Source organism: Gymnoscopelus microlampas, assembly GCF_963454915.1.
Source record: "Gymnoscopelus microlampas genome assembly, chromosome: 23".
In the NCBI taxonomy this organism is placed as follows: Eukaryota; Metazoa; Chordata; class Actinopteri; order Myctophiformes; family Myctophidae; genus Gymnoscopelus; species Gymnoscopelus microlampas.
In genome coordinates this window covers 23,607,029-23,618,126 of record NC_139960.1, presented here as the reverse complement: position 1 = coordinate 23,618,126, position 11,098 = coordinate 23,607,029, and the positions used below count along the sequence as shown (strand labels likewise).

The 11,098-nt window shown below is 42.5% G+C and overlaps 2 protein-coding genes across 2 annotated transcripts; one reads left to right on the top strand and one right to left on the bottom strand.

Annotated features, from left to right (window-relative positions):
• The first annotated feature begins 307 nt into the window (after positions 1-307).
• Positions 308-3,889, top strand: LOC311039722 (uncharacterized protein). The gene is made up of 4 exons (XM_084049676.1): positions 308-446; positions 1,745-2,545; positions 2,672-2,701; positions 3,085-3,889. The coding sequence occupies exons 1-4, from the start codon at positions 431-433 to the stop codon at positions 3,135-3,137; spliced, it is 900 nt and encodes a 299-aa protein (XP_083905802.1). The 5' UTR covers positions 308-430; the 3' UTR covers positions 3,138-3,889.
• Positions 3,890-5,087: 1,198 nt separating this feature from the next.
• On the bottom strand, positions 5,088-10,494 carry LOC311039649 (uncharacterized protein). Its single transcript, XM_084049587.1, has 7 exons — positions 10,340-10,494; positions 8,926-9,128; positions 8,710-8,802; positions 8,320-8,415; positions 7,649-7,759; positions 7,245-7,368; positions 5,088-7,123 (listed from the first exon to the last, which is right to left on the bottom strand). The coding sequence occupies exons 1-7, from the start codon at positions 10,377-10,379 to the stop codon at positions 5,643-5,645; spliced, it is 2,148 nt and encodes a 715-aa protein (XP_083905713.1). The 5' UTR covers positions 10,380-10,494; the 3' UTR covers positions 5,088-5,642.
• Between the last annotated feature and the right edge of the window lie 604 nt (positions 10,495-11,098).

Here is an 11,098-nt window from a genome sequence, read left to right as displayed (position 1 = left end):
CAATGTGAGTAGCCTACTTCTTCTATCACTGATCATTTTAAATAATTGTAAACAGGTGCGTGAGCAGCGTGATTGTACATCCTCGCACACACACACATACTGTAATATATATAACATCCCTTATGTTATCTAAATACTGATTAGTTGCGCGCCAGTGTCGCGCGCAAAAATAGCCGACCTACAAGCTCACAGGGCGTCGCGGAGCGACGCCTTGTGAGCTTGTAGATTGGCTATTTCCGCGCGCGACGCTGGCCGCGCATCTCTATATCCCCTCCAGTCGTCATTTCCGGTCCCATCCCCGTTGCGTCGCTGCTTCCGTGTGGCCACAAGGAGGCTCATTACGCAGCGCTAGCCGAAACGCTCCGTGAAACGCTTGTAAACAAAAAGTTACCGAACGGTTTAACTTCACCTCGTCAGTCAACTAAAAGACATGCATATCAAAACAGGTGAGTTTAAACCACTTTTACTCGCGCGTCGTCGACGTCCCTCATCTCTCAGACGCTTGCGTTTTAAGTCGGAGCTTTTGCCCATTAATCAGGGTGCTAGCCTTGCTATGCTAATAGCTTAGTGTTCGGGTCTCTAAGCGCTCTTTGAATGGAGGTTATGAAACTTTGGCTGCTAGCTAACCATGCTAACTGTGTAGCTAACGCTCGCGTCCGAATGGGAATGATGTTATAACGTTGGTTTTAGTGACGCGGCATTTCTCTTAACGGTGGATTAGGTTGGATTGGGGCCTCTTTTAGTGCGACAAGCGGGACGACATCGTGGTTAATTCGGCGTAACCCAGCTAACGTGGCTAGCCGAGTTCGCTAACACCGCGCTAGCTGCTATCGGGTGTTTTAATGGCTATCTATCTGTGCCGCATACCATTAATCATAACAGGCTTTCGTTGACGTGAGGCCAGTTAACACCAAATCTATTTTCAATACAAAACTGTGAAAATGTTGCGACGTGATTTAACTGTTAATGTTGCCTTTTGTCAATAAGAACGCTACTGGTCCTAGTGGTCCGGGACCTGTGTTTGAATCAAAATGTTGGCCCTTCCGGTCGATCGCCCCAAAACAACTTAAGAAGAAAATAGAAACTTAATTCAGAAGTAATCTGACGACTTGGTATTGATGTGAAATATTGGTATCAAAATGTACTTAAAGTGCCCAAAAGTAGAAAGTACTCATTGTGCAGAATGTCCCATTTCACAAGTTTTCAAATGTACACACACCTTTTGAAAATAGCAGATCTACAAGCTCACAATACCTCGCATTGTGAACGGCTATTTTCAAATGGCAGAAATGTATATAGGGCTGAAGTGGTTAATGTATGTTTTGTAATAATTGTCAAAGTCGACAAAGTAACTAAAGTTTTCAAATAACTGTATTGGAGTAAAATCATTTCCTCTGGGCTGTACTGGAGTAGAAGTTAAAGTACTGAAATTTGGAAATACTCCAGTAAAGTAAAAAATATCTCAAAGTTGTACTTGAGTAAATGTACCTATTTACTTCACACCACTGGTATTACTAGGTTAGGAATGCCATCAGAATGGGTACAATTATTTTGGCACTTAGAACACCTATTGACCCTTTAATGTGTGGGCAGAGCATTATAAAATGCTTCATAGATATTTAGATATGTGTTTTTTATTCGTCAGGACTTGACACACCCAGCTTGAAACTGACTATCTCGGACAAACCAGTACACCTGGTCACCATGTACTAAGTTCAATCTACATATTGTTTCTCTTTCGCAGGTACATGGGAATCTAACAACACTGCATGTGAGACTGATGCCCTGTGTGATCCAGCAGTCCTTGTTTCCACTACCAACTCAGAACCGCACATTCGCAACCGGCGCTTGTCTCCTGGCTCAGGAAACGGTGGAGGTGGAGGAGGTTGCATTGCTGGGGTAGACCAACATCCCCGTCGTATTTCGCCTGGGACCCCTGAGGGTGACCTGAGCGGACCCACCCACCAAACGCACGCCTTCACCTACCGCGGGGAAAAGGATCGCAGGGGTCAGCAGAAGGGCCGTAGCCTGCGCAGAGAAGGCCAGAAGGGGTCTGGGCGTGTGAACGACAGATCCCAGAAGCTGAATCAGAAGGAGAGGTGGGTGGGGGACAGTTTGTCACTGCTTAAGCCCCCACCTGCTTTCCCGGTGCAGGATAGCCCTGCCAAGCTGCAGCCCGCTGTCAGTTACGCCTCCAAGGTGAAGTCGGGGGCTACATGTGGAGCGCTGGAGGAGGATCCTCCAGCCATCGGAGTGCTGCTACAGAATCAGTGGGGTCTTAGTTTCATCAGTGAAACGAGGCCAGTGGCAGAGGGCCCAGCGCCATGCCCTACAGCCTCTGCTGTGATACCACCACCTACAGACGCAAAAGAATCGACCAGCCCACAGCAGGGGACATGTTGCGCGGCCCAGCCCATTGACGAAGTGCCCATTCCGGTCGCTACCTCAGTCACTCTTGGCCCATGTCCAGAGGTGGATGAGAGTAATGGGAAGCTACTGCTTAGTTGTCGCCATCTGGTGGAGGCCTTAAAATATCACAATCGCGGTAAGTGCTTCTAGAAAAATTCAAGCAACTGCACACCACACCTAAATGCATGGCTATTTTTGTCTTATCTGACATTTTGCATTTCACAACATCAATTTCTAACAGTGACCTTTCATTTTCTCATAGAATGGAATGCTGTCTGTAACAAACAAAAAGGTATGTTCACTCTACACTGAGTTTTCAATGTATGTGTATATAAAAGTTGAATGTGTTGGGGGTTTCAACAGAGCTTAACTTCCTTCTGGGATTTGGAAATATCTCAAAACCATTGCAATATGTGTGTGGATAGGACAATAGTCAGGCTTGAAAAATGTGCTCAGACCCTAGTTTCAACACATGATAGTCAACTCTGCCATAACTCTGGTTGTTATAAATGTCTTGATATTCTAGTATTCATTTCTAATTGTGATATCGAAATGACTTGTGTTTTCACAAATCAAGTAGTCAGTAAAGAGTTTCTAAAATAAATCAGTTGCAGCAGGTTCTATTATGTTTATACAAGCAAATGCGCCATTAACAAAGCTTTGTTCTGATTTTAGATCCGAAAAATAAGGTTGTCTGGTATAAGGATACCCTGGAGCAGCCGGCCTAGCAGTGTGAGACAAACTCACTACACACATACATGTGTACATACACACAAAAAAGGAAAATGGACAAAATTAAACTTCCCTTCACACACTGCACTCAGGATTATGTCTTCACACAAAGCCACACTGAGACACTTTGGACTAACTCCTTCGAGATCTACAGCAATGGACTTTTTTAACGCCTTACAGAAGCCTGCCTTAAGTAATTGGACCTGTTTTCATCGCCTCTCATGACGATTTTTAGTTTGTGTAGAGCTGGTCGTTTTAAAACGATCTCTGAGGAGCTGTCATTCTTTTCTTTCTTTTTTTGAGTTGCAGTTTTACGACCCATTTTTGTTCATGTCCTCTGTCAAGCGAGTGGTCAATCACGCACTTTCTAAATCTGTTGTTGTGACCAATCCTTGTGTGCAAACAAACTTAAAACAGAGTGATTTTTTTTTGTATAAAGGAGAATGTCTTGTACCTGCTTCTATTTCATTGTACACAAGGGGAATCATGTTAGCCAAGTTTTGGTTTACACAAGGGTGCCGTCAGCAGCACAATAGATTTCACCCGTTACCCCCTGTCAGATCTTTATGCTGTCCCCCCCCTTTCTTTTGATTCCCTAAGTGGGTTAGTGTTGCTCATATATCCATAAGGGATATCACATGTTAAATAATTGTTGATTTAATTTTGAAAATGAAAATAAATATATACAATTTACACTGGAGGAGGAATGTAAGTGAACAGTATTGCTTAATAAAATGAATAAACTTGACATTGGTTTTGGTCTTATTTATGGTTGTCATGTGAGATATATTTTATGCTTTGCGACATGGGAACTTGTAGATGAAAATTGGAATTACTCCAGTAAAGTAAAAATAGCAAAACAATTACTGAAGTACAGTACTTAGTTACTTTCCACCCGCCACTGGGAAGTCGATGTATGTGCTTTTCTTAGTCACATTGCATTTATTGCTGTTAACATAAGGTTAGAAATTGGGGTGAATGTACCGATACTGGATAACCCTACACGACCCAGATAGTCTGTATGCAATGTGGATTTTATCATGATAGATTAAACATTGCTGTATGCAGCATTCACGGCCACCAGATGTCGCCAATGACCAACGTGTTTGATATTAGTTCTAACTCCCTACATACACTTATCGTCTCATTTTAACGCACTTTGAATTTGTACTTGAACGTGTGTGCTTCCTATTGTTTTTGTATTTTATTTACGTTGCACAACATTGTGTATAAACGGGACAACTCAAGCTCTAAATTTCGTTCTCGATTAGCTTCCACAACAGTGAATAACATAACGTTTAAATGTTTTGATTGGCATTATCAGACAGCCTGTGGGGTTTAAATCAGAACGAACTGAATCATTTGGCACACGCATTGAGAATGATAGTGTGAGCACATACTATGTATTGATTGATACTATTAACACCTGTTAGTTAATTTATTACAGCATACACAAACAATCCCGAAATGCCGTTAGGCACCACACAATACTCTTAGATAAACAGGCACATGTTTGTTGACGGCATAGACAATAGTATGATGTTGTGGTAAGGGTGTGGCTGGAGGCTACTACTAAGTGCATTTACTCAAGTAACATTTTTAGGAACTTTTACTTTTAATGGAGTACTTCCAATTTTCAATACTTTTACTCCACTACATCTCAGAGGCAAATATTATTTTACTCCACTAAACTTATTTGAAAACTTCAGTTTCTAGTTACTTTGTAGATATAAATGGTTAAATTACAAAACATACATTAACCACTTAGACCCTATTTTCCACCACTGGTTGCTAGGCTACAGGAGGAGAGGCATTCTGGAGTAGTAGGCTAGGTAACGATCAGCAAACATGTTGCACCTGATTTTGGCTAATTGCCTGCCACCTTAAAGGAGCAGGGTCTAATTTAGGCAACAGACAATGAATAATACTAATAACGACAAACAAGATTCAATGATCCTAGTTTTATAGGACACATAAAATAAATAAACATTACTAAATATTTAGTGTCTATACAACAATGCAAAAAAAAAATCTGTGAATTATCACAAGCAGATAGCTTATTGTAGCATAAAAATATGATTTCATAGTTTAGTTTGTTACTTAAAAGTCAGTCCACTGGGCTCAGCCTTCATCAGGGGGGGCTTGAGACCCTGCTATGGGAAGACCCTTCACATGGCTTTTCAGACTACAAAACAGTATTTGTAGTTTTTATTTTCAGTAAAAGCACAAAGATGGTAAAAAAAAACAGGAAAACATTAGCAAAATGTCCACTCAGGGGCCACTCGAGAGTGGACATTTAAGGCGGTTAAGGTGCAAACCACATGGGTCCAAAAATGCGAGTCCCCGTGTTTGATTCCATGCCGGACATACCTTTTTGCTGCATGTCGTTCCTCTACTCTCTGCATTTCCTGTCTCTCTCCACTATAAATATCAAATTAAGGCTTAAAATTACCTCAAAATAATGTAACTAAAAACAGCAAAAAAGTCCACATTGACAAATCTTATGGATTCCATGGCGATAACTTCCCTACGTGTGTACGCATGTGCCTCTTGAGCCGTGTGGAGGTGGAGAAGCACTTTTTACAGAACAGACAGTTGTAGGGCTTCTCGCCGGTGTGTGTGCGCATGTGCATATTGAGGTCTGAGGAGCACCGGAACCTCCTCTCACAGTAGGAGCAGGGGTAAGGCCTCTCCCCCGTGTGGATACGCCTGTGAAGGAGGAGCTCGCCGGAGGTCAGGAAGGTCTTCCCACACTGCGAGCACTGGTGGGGCCTCTCGCCTGTGTGCATCAGGTTGTGTCTGATGAGCGAAGTTGACTTGGCAAATCTCTTTCCGCAGTGTGCACATGCAAATGGACGCTCACCTGTATGCGTGTTCAGGTGCTCGCTTTGAGCCCGTTTAGTCTTGAAGCTCTTAGTACACTGAGAGCAGGCGTATGGCCTAAGATTGCTGTGGCTGCGCTGGTGTCTCACCAGCTCACCATGTGTGAGGAAAGTCTTTTCACAAACGGCACATAGATATGGCCTCTCGCCCGTGTGAATCCTCTCGTGCCTTGTCAAGCCTGCCAGTTGCGTGAAGCTTTTCTCACAGTACGAGCACTGGAACGGCCTTTGGCCGTTGTGAATCAACAGGTGCCTGTTAAGGATCTGCAGCTGTGTGAAGCTCTTGCCACACTCTGTGCATGGGTAAGGGCGCTCCTTGGTGTGGATTTGTCGATGCTTGTTCAGGAGCCAAACGTGGGTGAAACTCTTGCCGCACTCACAGGGAAACGGCCTTTCTCCCGTGTGCTTCATCTGGTGTCTCCTGAGATCTGACGCACGACCATAGATCTTCTCACACTGCGAACACTTATACTGTCGCACTCGCTTCACCACGTGGCTCTGCCTGTGCGTTAATCGTTCCAGGATAGTGTTAAAGCTTTCGCCACATTTCTGACACTTGTACTGACCACTCACCTTCTCCCCCGCCTCCTCAGTCACAACCTCCTCCGTTTCTGTCTCCAAAGGTGGATCACATGTTTGGCTGCAAACTGTCCGTTCAAAATGTAGCTTCAGTAATCCCATCTGGGTGAAGCCCTTGCCGCATTGGGGGCAGAGAAATGGTCGCTCTCCGGTATGGATACGCTGATGCCTAGTCAAGTCCCAGGAGTTCTTGAAACCCTTGTCACATTCCTGGCAGGTATATGGCCGCTCCCCTGTGTGGATGCGCTGATGACGGGTCACATCAGAGGCACGCGTGAATGTCTTGCCACACTCCTGACATGTGTGAGGGTCGGGCCTGTTGTGGATGGGGAAAGGCTTTGGGAACACGGGCCGCTGGGCCTTCTTTTTGGGTGCCTCAACGCTCTCTGCAACCTTCTGTAGCTTGCTGTACTCCTCTGGATGACTGCGCTCAATGTGCTGGAGCAGGAATGACTCTTGCATGTGGAAAAAGGAACACTGGGAGCAGGCGAAGACCTGAGAAGACACCTCTACAGTGTTACCTGCATATATAAAAAGAAAGAAGTGGAAGCGCCAGATTGGTAGATTTTGTTTTGTCCATATTAAATATTCTATATAACAAATGTGTTCCTTTTAATGGATGTAAATTATAATGCCACTTGCCTTGGCTGCCAAGATCCTCAAGGCATTTGTGATGCTGCAGGAGGGACCTCAAATCATTGGGATCGGAAAGTGCCTGCATGCAGTCTTCTAGTACAGAGGGAGCAGAACTGAGCCATGAAACTGTCTGTTAAGAGAAAAATAAATCCAAATGAACTAGAACAACACACTTTCTTTGGCTCCAGCCCCTGAATCACTAGCCACGGCCATTAAAGAAATATGCTGGCGAATAGTGGAGTGAAACGTAAGGAAAATTCAGGAATTGATGTGCACATATATTATCACATATTATTATTACTGTGAATACTGTAAATAATAATGTAAATACATTTTAAAGCTTTGAAAGACAGAAATTCCCACCCCTGAAACATTCTATTAACTAACATCAACACTAGGTGATTTCTTACCTGACCAAGGTCTGGTACTGGCAGTAGTTTCTCAAGTTTGGAAAGAAATTCCCATACAAGAAGCTGCATGTCTGTGTCATAGCTGTTTCCATACTCGATTGGAAAAACCTCCTGCAAAGGAAAAATTTTATGAATTCTTATTCCAAAAAAAGGAATGATTTGGTGAGCATGTTTGAGTTGTGAATAAGCATACATAAATGTTCATTTTAACCCTTTTAGACCTGAGGCTGATTCTAAAAACGCCTTCTAAATCCTGACCTAAGTTTCCTGAAAAATGTCAAATATTTATTCAAAAATTACAACAAATGTATGTTGCTATATACTGTACATAGTAACAAGAACCCCAAAAGGGGTTCCCGTCCTGAAAGGTATAGTTACAAATAGGCGTTCCCGCCCAAAATGGGTAGATCAGCACTTTGCCTAAAGCTGTCTCCATGGATCATATCCTACCAAGCCAAACAGGCATGTCTGCATTCTTTGAGTCAAGTGGGCTAGTATGTTCAATATTAGCTTGCAGAGACAAGCCACAAGAAAGGCAGACAGACACAGAGCTAATAGTCAATGTGGGATCTAATGTCCATTGACATGGTAGGAGTCAGAAAAACGACCCTTTCATAATTACCACGCTGTACTGATGTGTTTATAACCAGAGAGCTGAGAAGATGTCTTGCCTGGTAAAAATGCTCTCTTTCTGCTGGGTCATTTAGCAGCGTTTGGACAAGCTCCAGGAAAATGGCCTCCTCAGCATCCACCTCAGCCTCCCCACTCTGGAAGAGATTATTATTACCACAGGCAGGTCAGAGAGGGAGAGAGAGAAAGAGAAAGTGAAAGTGAAAGAGAGAGAGAGAGAGAATTAAACTGTTACAGCCAACTCAAATTATTTTTTAGGGCATTTGGCCAATCTTTTATGCATTTTAGGGGCCCAAGCCCCTTTTCATTTCGAACCCTGAGACCGATCCATCCAAGAGGTGACACAGGCTTTTTCATTGTTATATTTACAATAACAGAAATAGTTCTGTATTAATGCAGGACATTGTTAAATTAATGCACCCATCACTTACCCCTTTGTGTCCAGGAGGCCGGATTCTCTCTAGTTGGGGTTGTATAGATGTAATATTGGCTGTCTGTTCCACACCACACAACTCTAAAATAATCTGGAATGACAAACAGTGTCTGATTAGTGTCTGAGATGCTTTGAAAGACAACACAATTTATACAGTATAATATGCATGTACAACTATTGGAGCAAGACTGTACCAACTACCAATTCAACATACTCTTGCTCTCAGACGAAGCAGCAGTTTAGCTCGTTGCTTAGGCTCGAGCAGGTCTGGAACGATGGCCGTCACCAGTGACACAAAATCATCCAGCTTTGCATAGTCAACGATGTCTCTTCGCTGAGCCACTTGCCACATTGCCGCGGACACCAGTCGAAGTGGGGGTATCAGCAGGCGTAAAGATGACAATGGAAGAAATAAATCTGCAACAGACATGGGTGTACAGTTTCATGATGTCTGCCTGAGGTGACAAATAGCCTTTTGAGCCAATGTATGTATAGTCAAAATTAAAAAGGGCACAAATAATGCTATCATAACACTAGAATTACATTATATTCTAATCTAAGTAATGCTGGCAAACATGTTAGAACCCTTCAGTTTGGAGGAAAATAACTCTGACTAGGAGTCCTTTCTCTTGTAAACTCATCCATCCATAGAATTTGTAATAATGTCTGTCTCACGTATTTGCTTCCACTCTAATCACAATCGTGCACATTTACAATTAATAAGAGAATGTGGCACCACACCATCTTATCTTAAAATCACGAGTAACTGTTGGTTGACCTGGATTCATCACTGAAGCCTTTCCTAGGGTGCCCCAACCATCACACTTTCTTTTCTTCCAGTCCCTTCTTATTTAAAGATGCTGCAAGTTATTTTTAGTTGAAGTTAAAGGTCTATATTCTGATGGTAATCATTGCTGTAGTAAAGTGTTTGTTTAATCCCAGGGGTCTCCCCATCCATCCAGCTCTAAACGGAAAATAGATTTTCAGTTGGGGACACAATTTCATCCAATCAAGAGAGAGAACCTATTTATCAGCTTCAATTGTTGTTGTTTGTTCACAACTTCCAGTTTGACTTGTTGTTTATACTGTTTGAGTTCTCTCTCCTGATTGGATGAAATTGGTACAGGACTTGAAATGTGTTTTTGAAATGCATGTGCTTAAGAGATGGTAAGACCCGGGTATCGGAAGGACTTCTCATGTAAAGTAAACTAAACTAAAGTTTTCAAATAATTGTAGTGGAGTAAAAGTACAACATTTGTCTAAGAGTGGAGTAAGTGAAAGTACAGAAAATTGTAATACTCCAGTAAAGTCAAAAATACCTCAACATTGTAGTTAAGTACAGTACTTGAGTAAATGTACTTAGTTACTTTCCACCACTGTCACGTTTTGCATCATTTTGTCCACAGTCGATCATCTCGTGACATTTACGTGAATATTTATGGCCCAGCAATTTTAATTCACTCAGCAACCTCACCGAAGTGTACATTAAAACGTAACGTTAACGTTACTTTTTTAACTTGAATGCGTTTGTTTTACTTGCAGCTCATCTATGGATATATAGCTTTGACCTTAGCAACTGAGCTAGCAGCAGTTACACAGTCACAAGACAAAGCTTCCTACACACATACCTGCATTTCCCAACTGCTTGGACGTCACACAAGCTTCCATGATCTTGACGACTCTTGTGAGGGTTTTAAAGTTCAGGCAAATATGAGTAAAGTAAACGGTATCAAGTTTTGTTTACAAATAAATGGATTGCTGTCAACTTCGCGGAAACGTTTTGTCCCCATGTTATTTTCAAAATAAAAGCACGACAGTCTTTCCACCGCGGAGGAAAGCCTGGTATTCGTTCCAAACTGGCCCTTGTGATCCGGTGTAGAAAAAAACACAAAAAAAAACGATCGTGTTCCGGTGGTGGGTTCCGGTTGGCGTCGCATTGTTTTTGTTCCCCACATAATGCGAATCAATGTGTTTATTCTCGCTGGTCACACTACGAGTTAGAATACAAGATAGACATTCCAAACCATCATTATACCAAAAAAAACGAAACGATTATACCAAACTAAACACATTTTAAACTGGGGGAGTTATGTTGGAGTTGCACGGCACCAGAGGTTTCGGTCATGCGTTCCGGCCACCTGATGACGTAAAGTTATTTCCGCTCCGACCGGATCAGAAACCCGAGAATGGTATTGATCCCAGGCTAGTAATGAGTAATGAGCAATTTGACTTTTAATAACAAGGTAAGCTATTATAAGCCTACTTTATTGCCAAATTTTGCCAAGTATTGCAGACTAACCTTGTGTCATGTTGTGTTTAATTATTGATGCCTGCCTCCACCTACATTTGTGCATTGTTTTGCTTCTTTAAGCCATAGTGCTTTCTTG